This window comes from Anabrus simplex, chromosome 2 (assembly GCF_040414725.1).
Source record: "Anabrus simplex isolate iqAnaSimp1 chromosome 2, ASM4041472v1, whole genome shotgun sequence".
NCBI classification, from domain to species: Eukaryota; Metazoa; Arthropoda; class Insecta; order Orthoptera; family Tettigoniidae; genus Anabrus; species Anabrus simplex.
Window position 1 is genome coordinate 201,607,925 of NC_090266.1, and position 24,292 is coordinate 201,632,216.

Here is a 24,292-nt window from a genome sequence, read left to right on the forward strand (position 1 = left end):
TTGCCCACTTGGCATTAGTCGCTTTCCCTCTAGAGATAGTGTGGAAGATTCTGGAGGTGAGCCTCTGATTGTCCATTCTCATGACATGACCGTAGAAGTTCAATCTCCTCTTCCTCATAGATGTTGTAATGCTCTCCAATTGTTGGTACAATTCTTTGTTGTGCCTGATTCTGTACTTGCCTTCTTCTTTAATAGGGCCCATGCTTTTTCTCAGGATCTTCCTTTCCTTCAGCTCCAGTTTTCTAAGTTGCCCTTTTCTTACCATGTTTAGGCATTCTGAGGCGTATAGTACTGATGGTCTCACTACTGTAGTGTAATGCCTGATTTTGAGGTTAAGGGAGAGGGATTTGGATTTGTACATGCTCTTACATAGGTGGTAGGCATTTTCCAATTTGATGCATCTGCTATTCATGGCCTGATCTTCATTCATGTTTGGGGTTATCTATTCTCCTAGGTATTTGAAGGAGTTAGTCCTTTGTACTGTTTTGTCCCCCCAGTGGGATTGATTTGGGTGCATCTTTGATGTTGGTGATAAACTGTGTTTTGTTGATGGCGATCTTCAGCCCTACTTTAGCTGCTATGCTGTTTATAATGGATGTAAATATCATTCGTCCGTATCAGTATGAGCCAGAACGAACAACGTTTGCTGATGTCCATTCAGATAGCGATCTTGACATGGATATGCTAAACACTACAGCCCGTGCCGGCACGCGAATTTGGTGTAAATGTAATGAGTGTATCATCATGGATACGGATGAAGGAAGTGTATGCTGTTGTGAATTAGACAATGTAAAAGCAGTGAAATCTGAGAAATGTATGTGTATAACAAGAAATCCCTCGTTTACAAGGCTTATTTTAGACCGTGAAGTATTGACAATGACAAGGCATAACATGAGCTTAAAACAAAGAACATGGCAAGGAAACGTTTACTGACAGCTTTAAATCCATCAAATAGAACTTGGCGTTTTATTTGTTACAAACAGTTCACTTCGTGGGTAAATTCATGGATGTGATTGGTAAAAAGAACAGAGTTGTCATACCATCATGTGTTGTCAGCACCATAAGGAACACATTTCTGGAACCCGATGGCACCTATGTGGGCTTCAAGCTGTAAATGAAAAAATTAAATTAAAACAGTAGAATTATGTAAGAGTTTCCTAAGCTTGTTTGTACGATAAATATAGATAATATATTATTTTGACATGAAGCATGGTACCTCATTTATTGTTGCGAGTGAAATCGTGAGAAGTGCTTCTTGATCAGGTCGTCATTGGAAGGTCGAGGTATTGGAGCGATGTTTTTAGGCAGTGACAGATCCATTGCTTGATCTTCAGATGAGGCTCTACTATAGTTAGTTCGCAAGAGATTTATTTTGTTCATTATTGCCTTCTTCCATCCATCGCTTGACGCCTCATATTTCTGTTTTATCACCCAGGCTTCTGTTGATTTTGAGTACTGAGTTTTGATACCAGCTTTCAGTTTATTGATGTTCCAATTATAGTTCAATGCAGCAATCACTGACCTGAGCTTTAAGCCTCTGTACGAGAAATGAACTTTTCTAGGAGCGTATTTCAAACGAAGGTTGTGATAACTTTCTAGGCTTCCAGTGTGAACGTAGTGTTTTATATGTTCCACATCTTTTAAAAAACTATTTTCTTCAAGGCTTCATATGAACTTGAATTTCCTTTAATCCGCATTTTCTTTCTCTCTTCCTCCTCCGTTAATGTATCGTGCTCACAGGATTTCCATTCACCACTTTCTAACCACTTATGCTCATTTTTACGTGGTGCAAAATTGATGTAAAGTTATCGATTAGCACAGAACTGTTTCCATTACATGTTTGTGCTGACCACCATAAATGATTATTTATACTGGCCTTCCACGCTTGAACTTCTGGATGATTTTTATCGAGAGCTTTCATCTTTTTCATTAGACTTTTTTATATGTGGCAAACATCAAATTCATGTTCAATATCAGGATACTGCGTTCTCAGTAAATACCTTACTCCTTTGTGTCTACCGGAAAGGAAGAGTTTTATATTACAATTTTCTTCCTGTACAGTCTTCCTCATCGTGATTTCACACGCAGCCCTTTCAAGATCACCTTTCACCATCACTCTCTGAACAAGTTCCAAATGAGCTATGCGGCTTGTATTTATATCCATTAGTGAATACACTAAATATTTGGCTGAAAAGCCGGGAGAATTGTACTGGCCATCTCCGGCTAACCAAATAAGTTTGGCACTGCTTTTCAAACAGTCAATAACATTAGTCCTTTCTTGATCCCAAGCACCCTCCACTATCGGACTAGTTACTCTATGAATAATTCTATCATATATAGTTCGTGACATCATATGTAAGTTAATGGACTTGCAGAATGACCGACAAGGTTCAAACAGAATGCCTGACAACAATAATGCTGATGATATTAGGACATTTGCTTCCAGTTTCTTTCCTTCCATAGGTTGAGAATACCAGTGGACTTTATTACCACAATCGCAAAGTGATTTTACACACAACATAGTCCCTTTAATGTAATGTGAAATGTTTTTCACTTTACTTTTATAAATGTAACAAATTTCAAAGAGTGTGAGCAAACTTGTCCCCGTTACAAAGAAATATGAACCTGTAATATGTACATCGTCCTGAGTGTGTTCGTTACTTTCATCTGGTTCATAGAAACTGTCATTCAACTGTTCTCCCATTACGTCACTGTTCAAGGCTGTGCCGGAAGTTGCAACGTCGAAGTATTTTCTAGCTATTTCACTTCCTAACTCGCACTGTATTTCTACACTACATTCGTGTCTGTCTGGTAAAATATTTTCACTCATATCATTCTGAACGCCGTGTACATCATTATCGTTATCACTCTCGTTTAATACTGTGTCAACAAACTCCCTTCGTCTTTTAGCCTCATACCTTTCCGTCCTGCTCATTTTAGTTTCTGACAAGTACTCCCACAGTGTATTTTGTGAAGCGGCTTCTGTATGAATTAGCATTCCTGCCTGAGAAGTCATCTCCATCTGTCGACGCCAGACATCTTATTGAAGGAACAGGCCCTGGCTTCAATTTCAGACCCTGCAGCTTTCACATTAATTGAAAATCTTCCACCTTTTTGATACTTTTTATTTGCCTTTAGCAAATTTTTATTTGTAAACAGTACATGTTTCGTTCTCACTTGGGAAAATCTTCAGCTGTTGTTAAGCTTAGGCGAATCGCTAAGTTTTTGAACATGTTATTTGCAAGTACATTGATTCTCTTAAAGACTATTAGAATACTAATTAAATTAAAATGATGTTAAAACAATGTGGGGGTTAATTTTCAATTATTGTAACTCTCTGTGATTAGATTTTGATATGGAAAATGAAGCTGATTACTTGCAACCTTGCAGCTTTTCCGTAGGCATCACCTTCATTTTCAAAAGTTGCGTTTCATCATAGTCTGTATTTTTAAAATGTACTGAGCACACAGTAGCTCCCTTACCGGAAGAAAAGTGTTTCCTCTTGCAAAATTGTAGCCAACTGGTAAATCTTCGAGGTGACTTACTTCGATTTGGAAACCTATGGAAATGTATTTCTTTCTCTCTACACTTTTGTTTTTTACTTGTTGTGTTGTTACAGCCGTACACACTACAGGAAGGCATTTCGACAAACAGTCACCGCACTATTATAATAAACAACACTTGAAGTAAACGGAAGAGCGGCTGAGCGCGTACTGCATTAATCAACTGGATGGCTCGCTCAGCGCTTACAGCGCAGTGACATCACAGCTACTCGTGTTTCCTTAGTTCACTGGCCTGTGGAGCGGCGCACAGCAAAAGCAAATATATAGTTGAACACTGTCCGATACACTCTTTGATTCTGAGGCAACTTGATTTTTGTGTTATGTTCTCCTTTAAGCAGTTATTATTATTTTTTTTTACAAGTTGTTTTACGTCTCACCGACACAGGTCTTATGGTGACGATGGTAGAGGAAAGGCCTAGGAGTGGGAAGGAAGCGACCGTGGCCATAATTAAAGTACAGCCCCCGCCCACATTTGCGTGGTGTGAAAATGGGAAATCATGGAAAACCATCTTCAGGGCTGCCGACAGTGGGGTTCGAACCCACCATCTCCCAGATGCAAACTCACAGCTGCGCACCCCTAATCGCACAGCCAACTCACCCATCATTATTATTATTATTATTATTATTATTATTATTATTATTATTATTATTATTATTATTATGACTGAGCAAGCTGGCTGTGCAGTTAGGGGTGCACAGCTGTGAGCTTGCATTTGGAAGTTAGTAGGTTCAAACCCTCAGGAGCCCTGAAAACGGTTTTCTGTGGTTTCCCATTTTCACACCAGGCCAGTGTACCTTAATTAAGGCCACAGCTGCTTCCTTCCCATTCCTAGCCGTTTCCTATACAGTCGTCGCCATATGACCTACGTGTGTCAGTGCAAAAAAGAAACTAGCATCATGAGGGATTGTCTCATTAAGTGACTGCAATTGTATAGTCATAGAACTCTGTAAACATGTGCAGTCGCTCAAAAAAAGAAGAATGAACACAAGTTCCTCACAGATATACTTATCTCAGAAACAGTTGAAACTATATGAATGAAATTTTATTGCAGCCGAATGGCCAGTTGGTACATTTACATTTAATACATGGAAATTCTTTATATAGCACTTGGTGATATTAAGATATTATAATTAGGTCTCTTTACTGTACTCTGTCACTGTTTTGGCTCTTTTCTTGCATACCTCTATGTGATACCGCTCACATCTTTTACCACATAGCGTGCACTCGCAGTCCTCTTCAACTTCGTGGTAGTGCGCCGTCACAAAGTGTTTGTGGTGGAACCCATGTATAGCCAACCTTGTTACTACATGTTGTAGCTCCTGGTTTGTGCCGATCCATTTCCTCTTCATCATGGCGTCAGTTGTGTAGAATTCTGGCCATATTTCTTCGCATTTCTTTCTTCAAGGATCTGCGTGTATTGGCGTGTGGATGGTAGTGAGTGTTTACATGTCAGGTCCTCGATGTAATAAGTTTCCTTTGCTAGTACGTATACCAGTCTTGACTGTGTGTTCATTGGGAGACATAAAGCTCTTTTCAGGTATCTTGCTTTGACTTTCTCCATGGTTCTTAGATCTGCTAATGATAGATTTTCCCAGATTATTTCAATCCCATATGTTATGATCGGACTTATTGCTGCATGGAATATTGTCATTGCTGATTCTAGAGAGAGTTTGTGCAGTTCCTTTATTCTGTAGATGGCTCTAATAGCTGCTGTCGCTTTTTCTTTGATATGGATTCTAAATGATCTCCCTGTCATCTGAAGTGTAATTTCTAGGTACTTATATGTGTGTGCAACTTCCTGGTGTCTGCCTTTGAATTTTATTCTTTCACTTTCTGCCACTCTTCCGCCTTTTCTGAAGGTCACTTGCATTGTCTTGCTCTCATTTATTTGCAGGGAGTTTTCTTCCACCCATGTCTCAAGGTTGTTGACAGTTTGTTGTAGACTCTCTAGGCTGGTTGAGCCAAGAACCATGTCGTCTGCATACATGTGCAGTGAGGTTCCTTTGTTGTTTTCTATTATTCTTATTATGTCCGATGTCAGTATGTTGAAGAGAATGGGGCTGATTGGGTCCCCTTGCATTACCCCGTTGGTCTGTATTATGTCTTTTGAGATCGTTATACCGTCGCTTATGTTTACTACGTTGTAGGCCAGTATGTTCCTCAACAGGACAGTGATGCTGTGCTCTTCTCCTCATATCCGCCAGTTTCTTTAGCAGCTTTTCTCTGTTCAGGAGGTCAAAAGCCTTTCTATAGTCGATGAAGACTGCAAAGTACTTCCCTTTTGGGTGTCTCAGTGCCTGTTCTATTTCTTCTAGCAGATTTCTGATCGCCTGGATGGTGTTACGTTGTCGTCGGAAACCATATTGTTGTTCAGGGATCAGGTGGTCTGTCTCTTGAACCAGTCTGTCCGTTATTATTTTTGAGAATATTTTGAAGTCTGTATTTTCCAGGGCGATGCCTCTGTAGGAGTTGGGGTCTGCTGTGTCTCCTTTTCCCTTATATAAGACTTTTATGGTGGAGCTTCTCCATGCTTCTGGTATTTGTCCTCTTTCCACGCATTTGTTAAATAGGTCCATCCATGTTTCTGCGAGCCAGTTCTCCGTAGCCTTGATTTGCTCATTGTAGATCCCATCTGGGCCCGCTGCTTTACTATCCTTCGTCTTGATAATTGCGTTTTTCACTTCCTCTTTGTTTAATTTGATGTTGTTAGCTCTGGTTTCTGCTCTTGTGTGTGGGATATCTTTTGGTATTGTCCGCTTTACGTTGAGGATATCGGAGAAGTGGCTTTCCCAAGTGTCCATGTGTATTGTGGTATTCTGGCTACTTCTCTTGGCTGACAGGGCAATGAATGGGCTTTTAGTTGCTTCTTCTGCTATGCGCTCGGCTTCTCTTTCTTTGTATTGATTTTTCTTTTCTATCAGCATTTTCTTGTATATTTTCCTTTCTGTTGAATATTCTTCTAGAGCTTCTCTTTGATTACTGTCTCTGGCTCTGTGTAGTGCCTGTAGTGTTGTTCTACGTTGTATATAACATTCTGCGTTGAACCACGGTTTAGCATTTCTTTCGTTATGAGGTATGGCTGCAGATTTCATTATTTCCTTGATTGCAGTAGCAGCCTCATCCAGGTTGTTTTCGCTTATTAAACGTCTGGTTTTGGTTATTTCAGCGCTCAGGTTAGGCAGTGCGTCCGGGTTGATTTTCCTCGTGAATTTTTGTTTCGGATTGCTTGTTTGAGTTTTCGTTCCTGTTTGCCTTAGGGTTAGTTGTGTTCTTATTGGTATGTGTTTTCTGAGCGGAGTGTCCGCCGACGTCCATAGTGCTTCTTATGTTTCTGGGGTTAGATCTCTTCCTTTCGTGAAGATTAGGTTTATTGCACTTTTGCCATTGTGTGCGAAATACATCGTGAGATCCCGTTTATTTACCAGCTTATAACCCTCCTCTTCCATTAGTTCGAGTATTGCTTTACTTTTCTGGCCTGGTTTATCCAGTCTGCAGTTTAAGTCTCCTGCAAATGTTTTGCTCTTTCTCGACGTGTAATGATTTTTGCGAGTATTTCCGTCACGTCTTCCACTGTTGCTTGAGGTTGTATGTATAGTCCTACGATTGTTATGTGTGCTGTTGTAATGATGACAGTGTTTTCTTCTTTGTAAATGATCTCTACTTTGCCGATGCGGTTGTTGTAGAGACATGTCACTCCTCCAAAGGGTCTTCCTTTTTCCTTCTGTTGTGCTAGGACGTGTATGTTATAATATCCGGGTATGTCCCATGGTTTTGTGAGAAATGTTTCTGGTAGGATGATTATATCTTCGTTAAACATTGTTCGTTGCGTTGAAAGCCGTGTGACGTTTGTCAGTCCTTCTACATTCCACAGTAGAATGGTTAGCTTGGTCTCATCACTTTTGTCGAGTCTTTCCTTGGTGCAGCATACGTATCGTTCGTCTTTGAAATTATTGCCTCCGAAATCGAAAAGTTTGGTAGATTACCCTGTCTGGCCAGAGATTCGCCTGCATGACTGACTCCCTTTCCCCTATGGGCACACCGATCTTGAAGGCTTTGCTTGTACCGCGCGAGGGGAGTTGTTCACAGCTGAGGATCTTGTTTATTCCGTTCTGGGCGAGATGTTCTGTGATATCCTCTTCGGTTGTGTCGCAATCCAATCTCCCTATGAAAATCCAGGCTGTCTGGGGTGCCGCTGTCAGTTTTCCTACTTCTGGTCCTCCTTATGCCAAGTTGTGGGGACCTTCTTTGGGTGTCGTCAGGTCTCCTTGCCTCTCCTTGTGTTATAGTATCATGGTTGATATTTTTGTTGGGTAATCCTGGCCAATCGTTGGTTGATAATGATCTTACTTTGTATTGATTGTTATATTTATTTTGTGGCTCTGCTGTGGTGATTGGTGGCTTTGCTGGTTGTTCTGTTTCTAGTGTTTCAGTGTTGTCCTCACTTCTGTAGTGGGCCTGCTTTTCTCCTTTTGCTAGTATATCTGCCTGTTGCAGTTGTGTCTCGAGGGTGTCATCTTTTTCATGACCATTTCGGTTATCTCTTCAAGCTTCTTCTTAATGTCTTCACAGGATTGTTTGTTTTCTATGGCTATCTCTCTTACCTCTTGATTTACTTCATGACTGCTAGGTGTCAGTGGGCGGAGACCGTGAGATTGAAGGTGTGGTCGACAGGCCTCGCACATCCATAAAAGTGATCTCTTTTTTGAATGCAGAACATTGAATTCAGTTGTTGTCATAGTTGTGCATTCCATGTGGAACCAGCTGTTGCAACCTCCATCGCAGCATACAGCAAGTTGTTCTTTTGGGATGTCCAAGTTGCACTTTGTGCAGAGACCAGTTTCGTTTCGCCTGTTATCCATTGTCGGTTGCTTTGTATAAAGCGATTGTGTCAAGACATCGGTGTTCTGAGAAAGGTTTTATGTTCCTTGGACAGTGCGGCAGATGAGCACTATAGTCGATCTCGGATTGTCAATGCTTCTATGTCTTGGTAGTACAGAGACGTTTGCTTGTTTGATGTTTAATGTTTTGAGAACTCCTTCTTGCAATTTAGGCAGCTAAAGTTACTCTTCATTGGATGGTTAGTTCGTGCAATAGAGTGAAAACCTGTATGCACTTATTGCACATGTTCCTTTCCCCTTAAGTGTGAGTCGATTTGTGCTCTAGCTGAGGGTGTTCCTTTTCTGCAAGGGGACTACTAGCGATCTCTCTATTAATTGTGTTTTGAGTAACAAGACGTTCTCCGGCTGGAGAAAGATCTCTTGCAGATGTGGCAAGCAGACAGTTTCCTTCCTGTGTGTGTCTTCTCCATGCGGTGGCTACAAGTTACTTATGTATTTTGTGTTAGGAGGCTTTCGCTAGGGATCTTTGTTGCGATGTGCGATTTGCGTTTTGCTGTGTTTCGGCCTTCATAACCTTATTTGTCCTCTTTTTAAGGAAGGTGGTGTTTAGTGTAAATATCTTTCTAATTACCTTCAGTGATGATAGGTCCTTGCTTTCTTCCTGTTATGTGTCTTCTTCTCACTACTCTAATACTTAGTCAAGCTACAAAAACACTGTTTAACCTTGTATAAAACCTAAAGACCGGGACCAGACTTCACACGCGCACAAACAAAACACTATATTCCTTCAATATTATGTTATACTACGTCAAAATAGACCTCGGTAGAAATGAACGCCCTAGTCGCTTGTTGACACGTATTTACGAAATGGAGAAGGCCCGTGGTTAGCTATTCGCATTCTCGGCCCAAACAACATTCAGCTAGATAATGTTTGTTGTTGGTATCCACAAGGTTTGTATGTACAATAGAATAGAATTATTTTATCTGGCAAGAATAAGGCCATTAGGCCCTCCTTTCCTTGTAACCAGAAATTGCAATATTTAAACTTGCACAATTAAAATAAACTACTAAGGGACAACTTACAACCACTACACCATACAATATTATAATAAAAATAATTATACTAGAAAGGTTTTAAAAATACGATGATGATGATGATGATGATGTACAGACTATTATAAGATGACTACAGAATTCCTGAATTATTAACTTACCGAGCGAGTGGCTGCACGGTTCGGTCACGAAGCTGTCAGTCTGTATTAGGGAGATAGTGGGTTTAAACCCCACTGCTCATAGCCCTGAAGATGGTTTTCCATGGTTTCACATTTTTGCACCAGACAAATGTTGGTGCGGTACCTTAATTAAGGCCATGGCTACCTCTTTCCCACTCCTAGCCCTATCCTATCCCATCTTCACCATAAGACCCATCTGTTTTGGTGCGACTTTAACAAATTGTAAAAATATTAACTTAGCTAATTTCTATAATCTTCAATTATCACGGGAGGGGAATTATATTTTGATAATTAAAATGAAATCCAGTAGTGTCTATATATATAAAATAAGAGTTTTGTCTGTGCATTGCTCAGAATTTTAAAAGGATGGTATTTCTGTTCAGTCGTGTCCACAGTAACTTTGTAATTTTCCATAATGTCTGTCTGTCTGTATGTATATATGTATGTACACGCATCATGAGAAAACGGCTCAAGAGAATTTAATGAAAATCGTATGTAAAGTCGGGGAATAATCCGCTACAATCTAGGCCGTAAATAATTTTATCATGCTGAGTGAAATGGTAGTTATGGGGAGGGCCCAAAATTTATGTCTCAAATATTTATGTTCTTAGTGGTCGTATCTTAATGAAAATCGGTATGCAAAGTTGGGGATAAGTCACTATAATCCAGGCCATAAATTATTTTATTCACGCTGAGTGAAATGGTGTTTAGGAGAAGACCCAAAATTTAAGTCTCAAATATTTATGTTATTAGTGGTCGTATCTTAATGAAAATTGGTATGCGAAGTTGGGGAATAAGTCGATACAATTTAGGCCATAAATGATTTTATGCACGCTGAGTGAAATGGTAGTTTAGGGGAAAGCCAAAAATGTAATTCTCATATATATGTTATTTAGTGGTCGTATCGATAAATCCTACATAACTAAAGTTATACAGTATTAAATTTCTGATCATTTATGTCTTACACATTGTTACCGTGCCGGCTATCATCACAGAGATATTCATGAATTTGTAGTTTTGTCACCAAGTCCATATCAGTACCGTCACAAGAAAATGGGTAAACAGAATTTAATGAAAATCTCTATGTTAAGTCGGAGAATAAGGAACTACAATCTACGCTATAAATAATTTTATATGATGCCCTAATATCACAGAGTCAAAAGAAAACTAAATGTGAAGGCTTACAGTATAGAAAGCTCATAAAATTGATCAACAATAACATTACATTGACCATTGTTTGGTGTGATGTGATTTGTGTCTTCTGTTGCCACTCATCTCCGATAGATAGGATTACTTCTGCGTACCGATAATTTTTTAAAATTTGCCCTACGATGCACCGACACAGATAGGTCTTATGGTGACGATGGGATAGGAAAGGGCTAGGAGTGTGAAGGAAGTGGCCTTGGCCTTAATTAAGGCACAGCTCCAGCATTTGCCTGGTGTGAAAATGGGAAACCATGGAATACCATCTTCAGGGCTGCCGACAGTAGGGTACGAATCCACTATCTCCCGGATGGAAGCTCACAGCTGCGGACCCCTAACAACACGGCCAACTCGCTCAGTCGTGCAGAGTGTAACAGCCTGCCTGAATATTGGCGGGAAGTAGTTGGGTAGCTAGATAACTTTCTTCTTTAGCATGCCATTCCTCTGGTTCATACATTTACTGATACTACTGGTACGTAACACACTGGTTCATCATATCATTCGAGCTGTTCAATCCCTTCTCTGAGGCACTGATTGGAATGAGCAGTGTGCATATTTAATGGAATAATGGCAGAGGAGTGTGTACGTCTGTCTGCGGCCTAGTCATTCCTGTTCCAGAACTTTGGACTGTTAGATCGGCACCGTAGTACTGTTCATTAAAAGTGAGAAAATGTGTGGTTTTTCATTTGATCCAGTATTTTATTTGATAGCATTGCTTTTAATCGCTACTTTCCTACTGACATTTTTGGAATGACCTATGTTGATTTCAGTTATGAAAACCACAAAGTCAGTCTTCCTGAGAATCCCATAGCGAAGCACGGGTACAACAGCTAGTATGAAATATAAAGAACATGCAGTACCATGTGCTCATTCACTATACAACATAATATCACTACAGACTTACTCTAAATTATAGTATGCATTCTTATTGGTAGATAAAGCTCCCTTGCCAAAAAAATCTCTATGATAATGTGATCTTTCCGTTTCGTCATGCTTGTATTCGGGGACATAAGATATTTTCACATGATTACTTTTTACATCATTAAGTGTATTTTAGCACACTCACTACCAGACTATATTTATGCTCATGTCCTTGAACACCAGGCATTTTCTGTGATATTTACATTTATTTTGTGTTGTAATTATGCTACAAACTGTACTGAAACATGTATCATTTCCAAGGTCTTTTCTTCTGCAATAACACATAAATTTTAAAAAAATGCATTTATTTCCAATAAATCTCAAATCCTTCAGAATTTTTCAACCACATAAATGTCACATAAAAAAAAGTCAAATATTGTACAGTAAAATACCAGTATAACAAAATTTTGGGGACCTCTGAAATTAATTTGTTATATTGAAATAAGTCAATTCTTAAGAACTCACCTAGTATTATATCCGTTAGTTATTTTTGTTTATAGGGGCTGAACTACGAGGTCATCTGCCCTGTTATATCCATTGCAGGATCTATAAAACTTCAAAATACCATTATGAGTTACAGTATTCACAGATGTTTTCAGAAAAATCTATTTTTACATTGTACCAGCAAGTCTACACATTGTTCCAGAACCTCATTTTTTGAAAAAGTATGTGATTTTCTTCTGAACAGATCCAGACACAAAAGCTCGTTCCAAATAGTCACCAACCACTGCACATGAATTTAAAACAGATTCTGGCACATCACTTTGTGACACAAGAAAATCTTGAAGGCTACGTGCTATGTTCGTTGCCTGCTGAAGAGTCAAGCTCTGTCGATCACAATCATTTTTGGGGTTGTCTTCCTCTTCCTCCTCATCACATGGATCTCTATCATTCATAATGTCCTCGCCGGGCAGAATGGCTCAGACGGTTGAGACGCTGGCCTTCTGACCCCAACTTGGCAGGTTCAATCCTGGCTCAGTCCGGTGGTATTTGAAGGTGCTCAAATATGTCAGCCTTATGTCGGTAGATTTACTGGCATGTAAAAGAACTCCTGCGGGACTAAATTCCGGCACCTCGGCATCTCCGAAAACCGTAAAAGTTTTTAGTGGGACGTAAATCAAATAACTTAACATTATTATCATAATGTCCTCCACAATTTTCTCATTGGTGATTTCTTTGTGGACTGTTACATTACTATCTACATTGATGTAGTCGGTACCGAGCTTGATAGCTGCAGTCGCTTAATTGCGGCCAGTACCCAGTATTCGGAAGATAGTAGGTTCGCACCCCACTGTCGGCAGCCCTGAAGATGGTTTTCCATGGTTTCCCATTTTCACACCAGGCACATGCTGGGGCTGTACCTTAATTAAGGCCACGGCCACTTCCCTCCCACTCCTCGCCCTTCCCTGTCCCATCGTTGCCATAAGACCTATCTGTGTCGGTGCGACGTAAAGCAAAAAAGAAAAGAAAAAGATGTAGTTGGTAAGACTTAGGTAGATGGCACATCCAACGTTTGAACACAAACGCTTCCAATTATCCTCGGTTTCCACATCATCCAACACTTCACTTTTGCGACGTCTTCTGTAAAAAACCATTCCAGCTTTTCTAAAGCAGTTTGTGATGATGTCTGTATTCAGGAATTTCCATGCAGCATTAAACATCTGCATTGCTCCCAATATGTTTATATTAATGTCTCTATTCGTGGCAACATTTCACAGCATTCGACGGACCACACGAGCTTGGTAATGCCGCTTTACTGCATGAATTTACTATGACCCAGCGGCTGCAGAATTGAAGTTGTATTTGCAGGCAACAATAAAACTTTTACATGCTCCAAAAGGCGGGGCACACAATTATGAGAAGAGCAATTGTCCAGTAATAGAAGAAATCTCCTCTTTTCGTCCTTCGTCCGATGTTCCAAGTCCAACAACCACTCTTTGAATAGCACAGATGTCATCCATGCCTTCGAGTTGTGCCTGTATTCACAGGGCAGATGTTGCACCCCCTTGAAGCACCTTGGCTTCCCAAGCTTCCCAATTATGAGAGGCTTCAGTTTGTCTGTCTCTGTGGAATTGGTGCAGTAAAGAGCCGTGATACGTTCTTTTGAACGTTTGCCCCCAAAACAGTTATTTCCCTTGAAATCAAGGGGTTTTTTTTCAGCATTATTTTATAAAATAACTCAGTTTCGTCTGCATTATAAATGTCTGCCAGCGAATATTCCTTCAAGGCATCCGTTAGAGTCTCCAGCCGCCATGAAGATGCAACTTCCTTCAGAGCATCGTTAGCTTCACCATTTATAATTTTGTGGGATAGGTCATATCTCTCCTGGAACCTATGAAGCCAACCATCACTACCCATAAACTCAGGTGACCCAAGCGAACGTGCAAAAGATCGCGCACGCTCACATAACAGTGGACCATTTATTGGAATGTTTTTACTCCACATTTCCACAAACTACTAGTCGGCTTGATCCACCTCCTTGTAGTCGGCTGTCCTGATCTTCTTATGCTGTGTACCTAGGGCATCAGCATCAATGGTTTCCTCTATCTTACTTTTCTGTTTTAAAAAATGTAGAAATTGTTGACGGGCTAATGCCGTACTTCTTCGCTACCTCTCCTTTCTTTCCACCTTTCTCTACTTCCGCAAGTATTTTAAGTTTTTCACTCAACGAAATCTGATGTTGCTTCTGCTTATCCATTTGCGATGATATGAACTTATTTATTTAACGAAATGCACATGAACTTTGCAAGTTAAATTATATAACCTTAACAGAAACACGTTGCTTTGCAAATTAAATACAAAGAAGAAACATGCAATGCATGATGCGACGAAACCGTCGCACTCATTGGTGGATTACACACATCGTGATCCTACTTGGCCAATAGTGTGACGTTTTACATTGGATGATGGGCAAAGCCTATTGGTTACACAAAGCGTAGCGTTCATTGGTGGGTTGCAAACTTGGCGCTCCTACTCAGCTAATAAGAGTGACATCTTAGACATTGGATGACGGGCGAAGCACATTGGTTACACAAAAGCGATTGCCTTATCGATCGCGTATGGTGCATGTATGGAAAATGGCGATCATATTGTCTGAATAACTAAATAATGTAACAAGAAAAATGTTGGTCATAAAACGGGATGAATTTTAGTTTTAATTTGAGAAAATATAGTCAAATTGTTAAAAAAAAAGCTCAGTTTTAATTCGTTAAACTGAAACTACGAAATTCATTAAAATAAAATATTTTAACACACAACAAATGAGGGAAAAAGCGAGGGACCAAAAAAAAATCGTTATTCTGAAAATTTCGTTATACTGGTGTTCGTTACAGCGGAATTCTACTCTATCACTGTTCATAAAATTGTATCATTTCACTTTTATTATCACCATGGACTGAATTTATAGTATGTTTTACACTATTATTTTTAATTTTATGTACATTATTACATGGAATCGTATTGCTTCTTCATGTGATAAATTTTGAAACATGGTTTCGTACACTGCGCAACACCATACTGGTCTACTGGTAGCGTGCCTCCTTAAGAAGCTTTCCCACTTGATTTCTTGATTCCTTGATTCTCTTGATTTCTTTCTTCTCGTTCTGCAAAGATGGCATATCCTAGCAGAATACTCTTGGCTGTAGAAGGAATGTCTTGCATAAAGTTTTGTTCTGTTAGCCTTTCTATAGAGCATTCCATCCTTAAATTGCAATACAGCGTAGATGGAGCGTGAAGATCACGCTCAAGTGTGACTCAAACAGGGCATCACAGTTCCACATTTTTCGTTTGTAATTTTAAGTTCATTTATTTATAAATTGATATTTGTAGGATGGTAAAATAAATACAACATACCTTAATCACTGTCGTTGTTCTCAGACATTGGTCGTACACCTTCTTTCTATCATTTCTGCAAGGCCTGATGTTCCTGCTTTGGATGAACCGGGTTCGGGAGATGAACTTGAGGATGATCCGGACGATGAAGAAAGTCATATTAAAAACCGTTCATCGTCGACGTCGTCCTGTAATTCGTCTGCTTTCCACAAATCTCTTCCATTTTTCTTTGTTCACGTAATTTGCCCAATTGTCCACCGCAATTTTCTTATCTGCAGCGGTTATTAAATTTCCATATCATTTTTCTTGAATGATGCGTTATGATACCGGATGTAGTTTTTCACCTGGGACCACACCATCTCAGTAGGGTTTAACTCACAGTGATAAGACAGAGGATGTAGAATCTGTTGACCTGCCGCTTTTGCTATTTCATCTATTCTATGCTTATCATACAGGGCCCTATGCTGAGAAGCGATGTGCAACAATTCTCGCTTGAACATCCCGTTCTCAAAAGATATTTGTTTTTTTACGTAACCACTGTACGATGTCATCTTTTCGCCAAGAAGCCACCGGCAAAGGTTCCAGCTTACGGGAATAACCGGCATTATCCAGCACGATCACGGCACCTTCGGGAGTGTTCGGTAACAGTTGTTCCGAAAACCACTTCTCATAAATTTCACCAGTCATTTCCTCATGGGCGTACGCCATGTATTTATGGCATAAAAATGTTAGTTCAGCATGTTCATTACCCGCGTGGACTGAGGTGAATCGCGGTCCTCGGCTTTTCGGTGGCCTAGGTCCCGAACTCGCCCCTTCAATGGAGGCCTGCCATGCACTTTTCACTGTCGTATCCTTCCATTCTTTTGTCACCGTCTGCCCAATATTTACCCACGATTCATCTGTGTAAATTATAGCTTTGTTTTGTGCCCTCACACGTTTTATCTCCCTGCGATATCTGTGCCTCCAATTAATAATTTAATCGGTTTCAGTGAAAGCTGCTTTATTACCCCGTCTTAAATAACGGAAGCCTATATCATGTAAGAAGCGATACAACATAGTTTTGGAAAATCGTGGCAAAGAATCTCTCCATTTACCCGACTCAAAATCAGGTTCAATGTCGGTGGTATGTTAGCAAATAAAAGAGAGTGAACCACCCGATGGACTCCACTTTGCACAATTTAATCATATTTAATTTTCCTTGCATTTTTCTCCCATCCTTCTCTTTTTTGCTCTTTTTGGTGGGAGTTTGCAAAGGACCATGTGTGTGTTCCTTCCTTATAGCATAGATTGTTCTTTCGGAACAATCTGTAGCTTTAGCTGTTTCACTGACTGTGTCTTTAAAAAAATAATCCAAGACACTCATTATAATATTGCGTTCTTTTCCCCAGAGTTTACCTACGGAACGTTTCTTTTTAATTTGATGATCCATTGTACATCCTTCTGCACGTTTTCTTCAAACTAAGAATCCCCTCACAAACACGAACTCACAACTACACAGACTACAGAAACACAACAAACACAATCCACTTGTCCTCAAGAACTATACATTTATCACTGATCTTTATTTAATCAATCTTATAATACTGATTAAATGAACACCACTGCACACGACTGTGTGTATATTTAAATGCTCGCTGTTTGGGAGATCCCTACTGGCCAGCCAGCCAGCCGAGTCTCTCGTGAAACGTAAACAAACGAGATGTTCTCCCAGTCATCAGTTAAGAGATAAGCGAGATAAGGACTTGAGGTATGATTTAAAAATAACTTCCATATCCAAAGACTGTTTGCTTCACTTTAACCAGGCCATGCCAAGTCAGTAGCAAAGATGGTGGCCAGCGACTGACTTTTTCGTGTACACATTTCTGCCTTTGTTCTTTGAACTGCGGAACGTTTCTTTTTAATACGACGATCCATTGTACATCCTTCTGCACATTTTCTTCGAACTAAGATCCCCATGCACGAGCACAAACTCACGAACCACACGAATGAAATACACTTGCCTTCAAGAATTGTACATATGTCACTGATATGTATTTAATCACTATTATACATGCCACTAACAAAATGAGCACTGCACTGCACTGCATGCAACTGTCTGGAAATGTTAAAAGCGCATGTTTGAGATATCACTACCGGTACTTCAGACAGACAGCCGAGTCACGCGTGAAACCAAAATTCAAGGAGACAAATTAAGAACTAAGCAAGATAAGAACTTCGGGACTGTTTTAAAAATAACTTCCATATCTGAAGTTCATTTGCCTCGCTTTGACCCTCCCCACCATGCAAATTCAATAGGAAAGACGCTGGCCAGCGACTGACTTTTTCGTGCCTGCACATAAAAATCCCTGAACGTGACTGAAAATAAATGCATATACTGCATTTTTTATCATTTAAATTTAAAAATAAACTTACCTACATCGAGCTGAAATGTTTCTTTACCAGAAGTGTAAAAATTAGGAAAGTAATGAATATAAAATAGGAGTTATGACATGATAAGTTCTATGCAATGAAGATTTTGTATTTGGCGTAACTTTCCATTATATTACCATTTTTACACTAAATTATTTTTTTTTACATTTTTTTATTGTTAACGGCATCAAATGTGCCTTGAAATTCTGTACATAACACCATATTCACCCATTTTAACCGATAACATTCTGATTTACGGATATTTGGCAAACCCGCTGCATTAGAGTAGGACAGCGCTACCCGCAAAACATGGGAGAAGGAAAGAGACGGAATTATCCCATTACTGATGTACTGCATTTGAAGGTTGGAATGCTCTATACAGTTCTAGTATTGGTGATAGTGTTAGATATGCTACAAGCTGAGTGATGAATGTTTTTTAAATGCTCGGTATTCTGTTACACTGTGCTTTTTTTATAGTATTTTTCAAGTACATACCTTCAAATATACTGGAATCGAATTCGTCATCTTCCAAATCATCCATATCACCATCTATATTTGTGTTGTAATTATGCTACAAACTTTAATGAAACTTATATCATTTCCAAGGTCTTTTCTTCTGCATTATCACACATAATATCATACTGCGATAAACTTTGGCGGGCCTACATTTCCACTCACGTGCGCACAGTGAAGTGGCGCAATAACACTGTCGTGAAAAAGGCATAGCCTTGAAAATATGTCAGCTAGTGTGTCATTTCTTGCTCATTATTGTTACTAACAGTACGAGGTATAAACGCCCAATGTCCAGACCTGTAGAATCACTGCTTAGCAAAATAACATTCGTTTAAATGAGCAACCTCATAGAAACTGCTGGTGAAACGCAGCCTGTAAAATCTATGGGCTTGGAAGTGAGAGTGTTAAATGAACTTTTACTCCAATTTGGTGTCTTCTATTTTGTACACTTCGTGCTATTTAATAACATCAGGGTTAGAACTGTAAGACAGTGCAGGCTGAAAACCGACAGGCACTAGGTTGGTTCAGAGATTTGCTGATTGAACACTAAAAGGTGTAATAATTTGTTATGATATAATGTACAGTATATATGTTTGTATTTTAATTAGTTGACCATACATTGTATCCAGGACTGAGGCTCCATTGACATGCTTCCAGGAATTTGTGGGAACTCAGGTTGTTGATGGAGTATTGGAAGACATTCGTTTAGGAATGGAAGTGAATCTCCCCAAGTACAATCAACGCCGGGTTGCAATGATCAAATATCTTGGTGAACTGTATAATTACCGTATGGTTGAGAGCAGCAATATTTTCCAGGTAAGATTGTTTTACAATTGTCTACAGAAAGTTAAATTTTAATTTGTTGATTAGTTCAAATTCCCTTTCTGTAGAACTGTATTTAATCATTTCTGGTTTGAACTGCTCCAGTGCTTTGAATTTGTAATGATAAGTGTAGATTTGGTTTGCTTCCTGTTGTAGTGTTAAAATAGTAGTCTATGTGGTGCAAGGTGTGTATCAGGCCTGTCAGCATATTCCCCTCCTTGAGGTAGGCAGCTTATGGGTCCATATTTTACTTAAAGTGTACTTCCTCCTCCCTGATGTGGCATAGTCTAAAACAGTGGTATTTCAAGTGTGGTACATGTACTAGTAGGGGTGTGCGGAATCATCTCAAGGGGTACGCCAATTTACCGTAGCTTCTGTTTTCATTAAGCAGTTCATGCTCATGTTCAATAAAATCTTGTTTTGATTTAGTGTTTTCATCTACCACGTACACAGAGTCCTCTTTTTGAACTATTCATTTTAAAATATGTGTCAATTTGTACTTCCCATTGACTAGATATGTGAAAGTGCTTACTTGTACTGCATTGCTCTTTTTTTTTCATTTTTTGTTTCAAAATCCACTCATACACTTCATTTTTTTCAGTAGCAGTGTATATAGTGCAATAGTAATTGTTGCATTAATAATTATACTCATATATATGGTGTGAACAATAATTATGGAATATTGCATATAACTTTTATTGAAAATTTTAAATATAGAAGTTATTAATAATATATTTCTTGATATTATGTACATAATTTTGAAAACATTCATATGTACAGGATGTTACAAAACATATTTTTTTTTATTATATGGAAATGCATGTTTAATGTTACATTATTTTTACTCTACTCTCAATTCTGTGTATGGATAACATATTTTTTAAATTTTGGCTCAATTATTTTGCATTATTCAACACGTTGATCATCTAGTTGCTTTATTAATGTTTTTTAATGTTTATTTTAATGTTTATTAATGTTTTGTTAGATAACCATTGAAAGTCAAAATGGAGAAATTAATTACCTACCTTCATAACAGATGTTCAAAGTGAGCACCATTCAGTGCCAAACAATGGCCCAGTCTTTCACGGAAATTGGGTGTTGCCCTTCGCACAGTATTTAGACGAATTTGGCGCACCTCATCTCTGATCCTTTGTTTTAGATACAATAAATTATTTGGTTTGTTGCAGTACATTCTGGATTTCCAGTTGCCCCACAAATAATAATCTAATGGACTGAGGTCTGGAGATCTAGGTGGTCACTCAATAAGTTCTCCCCTCCCAATCCATCTACCAGAAAAAGTTGCAAGAATTTGTTCACTCGTCTTCCAAAACGTTCTGAGGCACCATCTTGTTGATACCAGATTTCTTGCTGGAGCCTATTGTTCTCGCCTCGACACAAATCTCGACAAGCTGGAATGAGACTAGTTTGCAACAGTTGGAGATAAATGTCTGAATTTAAGTTTCCTTCTAATAGTCTTATTATGTTATTACAAAGCAAACCTGCCCATACCTTCTGTGGATGTTGTGTGTTCTGTTGCTACATTCAGTGTACCATTAAGACAAAGTGGCCTCATCTGAAAATATTGCATGTTCTACAAAATTTGGATTTTGGTTTGACAGCTCCATTACAGTTTCACTCCTTTGGTCAAAGGTAAAACAATTGATTTCAATAAACTACAAACTACAAACAGATATGCTTGACATTCATTGTAATCCTTTGCCACGTGCGTTGTTGATGTGTGTGGGTCTTTGTGGACAGATTATAACATATTAAGGGCATTTTCTTCACTCGTAACAGATTTTGGCCTTCTGGATATAGTCTTAATTCTGTTTAAGGTTGCTCTGATCAAAACCAATATCATACTCTTTATTACTCAAAATTGAGTATGAAAAGTAAAAACCTGATATTCATATTCAGAATTGTGAGCAGAGTAATACATATTAACAATAAACATGCATTCCCATTTGAAAAAGAATGTTTGTTGTAACACTATGTACATAATATCAAGAAATATATCACTAATAACTTCTATATTGAAAATTTTCAATAAAACTAAAATTTTAAAAGTTATAAGTAATATTCCATAATTATTGTTCACCCTGCGTATTGTTGTTAGGCAAGGAAAACCTCATAATTCCTCTCACGAGAAAACCACATTTCTCCATCTGTCTTGTGAAGGCTTTCTGCATTGCTGGAGAAGTGAACAGAAGACTCCAATGATTGAATAATTGGACTATCATTAAGCAATGAAAATGCCAAGAACAGTTCTCCGGCCATTGCTGACCATTCAATTTTGGGCTTCTTCCATAAACATTACTCCAAAGGAGTTATGAGGTTTCCTTTGCCCAGCGATGATATTGTATGTATACAATACATTATTGTTATTATTGGGGAACAGGGTGGTGAAGAGGTTTAGCTGCATGCCTGTGATCCCGGTGACCGTGGTTAGATTCCTGGTGTTGCTGGGGTGGGATTTTCAGATGAAAACCTTGTGGTGTCAGAAATGGCATGCAATCTTAAATCCGAGACCACAACTCTTTCAGACCTCGGTGTGTGCAGGGCCCCAGAGCAAGCAGGATAAGCAGTAGAAGATAATGATGATGATATTTACAGATAATATTATTTGGCATCCAGCAACAATCATTTGTTATTTCTGGTATAATCGCAGTATACTTGTACTTCGGGGGTATAAAGGTAAAACAATTGGATTTTGGGGCTACGTCAACCAATAACTTTGAATACCACTGGTGTAAAACACAGTACTTTCAAATTGGTAAATTCCTGTTAGTGCTATCACTCAAATATGAGTACGTACACTTTGGTTTCTTCTTCATGTGCATTTTTAAACTTGTAGTCTGTCATTACTACAAAAATTCCATTCTTGCTCTTTTTATCATAATCAGTGTGTCTGTGTTGCTGTCTTCAGTTTAGAGGATTCATATTATTCCAGGATTCATATTATTCACTATTTATGCTGATTTCTTCATTCAAATAGGAGCTGACAGCTTTTCCTTCCAGAGTTCTGACAATTAGAATAGAATACTACCATCCCCTAGTTCCGGATCACCTGAAACTGGGGAGGGGGGAGCATTCCCTTATTGCAATTCATTAAATTGAATACATGAAAAATGAAATGGCGTATGGCTTTTAGTGCCAGGAGTGTCCGAGGACATGTTCGGCTCGCCAGGTGCAGTCTTTTTTCTTTTGACGGCCGTAGGCGACCTGCGTATTGTGATGAGGATTAAATTATGATGAAGACGACACATACACCCAGCCCCCGTGCCAGCGAAATTAACCAATAATGGTTCAAATTCCCGACCTTGCCATGAATCGAACCCGGGACCCCTGTGGCCAAAGGCCAGCACGCTGACCACTTAGCCATGGAGCCATACATTGGATACCTGCATTACATTCTCCTTCTTACAGTAATTTGACTATTAATACCCTAAATATTATTTATTTTACCCTACATGTTAACAATGTTTTATAGTCTAGGACGACATGTATCTTCCCCTTCCTAAGCTTATATAGTGCTTAACTTTGTGTCACAAGTCTTATAGAGTTATCCTACAATTACAACATAAGTTCTGACAATTCCAAAGCTGTACTAGAAAATTCATCAATACTGTGGAATGTGTTGCTTATCTTAGTAAGGAACTTCTATAATATGAAAATTCAAACTGTTGGGAAATAATCAAGTAGAGTTGGTGACATGATGTATTGATAAAATGAAATGTCACAAATACCTGCAAATATACAGTATATTGCTCACTCAGCTATCATACTCAGACAAGTATTAAACTACAAAACTGTCAATGTCAGCAATGTCTGTTTAAGGTGCATGTGAGATACTGTTGCCAGTGAGAGGGGAAATGTGCGGCAATGTGTTCAAATACTGCCCTGACTATTTTATGAATGGCAGGCTTATGATGGTATATTAAAAAAGAAGATAATAAAACTTTTAGCTGTATGGCTCTATGTCATTGTTCATTATCTGTAGAGCTATAAGCATAACAGTAAACACAGATTCTCAACAGAGTTGTGATAGGACTAGAGAAAAGTTAAATTGAACTTCCGAGTTCCTGAATTTTATTCTAGTCTTTTTGACTTGTATACTTGAGCACACAAACAATCCTCCTCCTTTCAGTCACTGTTTCGATTCGTGTCTTGCCTTCAGTAAAGGTTGAGTTCAAATCCCACCATTGGGAGCCCTGAAGATGGTTTTCTGTGGTTTCCCATTTTCACACCAGGCAGATGCTGAGGCTGTACCTTAATTAAGGCCACAGCCATTTCCTTTCCAATCCTAGCCCTTTTCCATCCCATCCCATCCCATCCTTGCGTCTTCAGAAACGTTCAATGTGTTGTTAGTGGAACATTAAACCACCAGCAAAAAAGTACCTATCTTGATTCCTCACGTGACTACTTGAATATGTTGAGTGTTTATAAAGTGCACGGGACAGTTTAAGACAGGTCACTGAATTCTATTGTTTAACTTTTGATTTATGCTTACTATATCAGATTACTTCTTTTACAGGTATTATATTCTATGATTACTTTTGGTGTGACATGGGATCATAACATTCCCTCGCCAATTGACCCGCCTGATAATTTATTTCGGATTCGACTTGTCTGTGTACTGCTCGAAACTTGTGGCCAGTACTTCATCAGTGGATTAAGCAAAAAGAAACTTGATACATATCTAGTCTTCTTTCAGGTAAATAGTATAGACAGACATGTACAGTATTTTGGTAATTTAATTCTTGCATAAGTGATGATCCTGAATTCTATGTTGATAAATTGGAACAGGCTGTCCAGTAACACATGAAACATTTATTTTATGTTTGATTGCTTAATGTTTTGTCCAGAAATAAAGTGCTTTAATAGGACTTGCAGTCATGGATGGCTATGACAAAGTGTGAAATGGAAGCATAACTGTTGCTCATTTGCGTAGGTTTAACC

At 38.9% G+C, this 24,292-nt stretch overlaps 1 protein-coding gene across 2 annotated transcripts in view; it reads left to right on the plus strand.

Moving 5' to 3' along the window:
- The window catches only part of LOC136864008 (regulator of nonsense transcripts 2), a 514,509-nt gene that overhangs the window by 328,678 nt on the left and 161,539 nt on the right, over positions 1 to 24,292 (plus strand). For both annotated transcript variants that reach the window (XM_067140503.2, XM_067140504.2), the window contains exons 14-15: positions 19,169 to 19,327; positions 23,868 to 24,047. In XM_067140503.2, the coding sequence (XP_066996604.2) occupies positions 19,169 to 19,327; positions 23,868 to 24,047 (339 nt within the window). The remainder of the gene's footprint in view (positions 1 to 19,168; positions 19,328 to 23,867; positions 24,048 to 24,292) is intronic.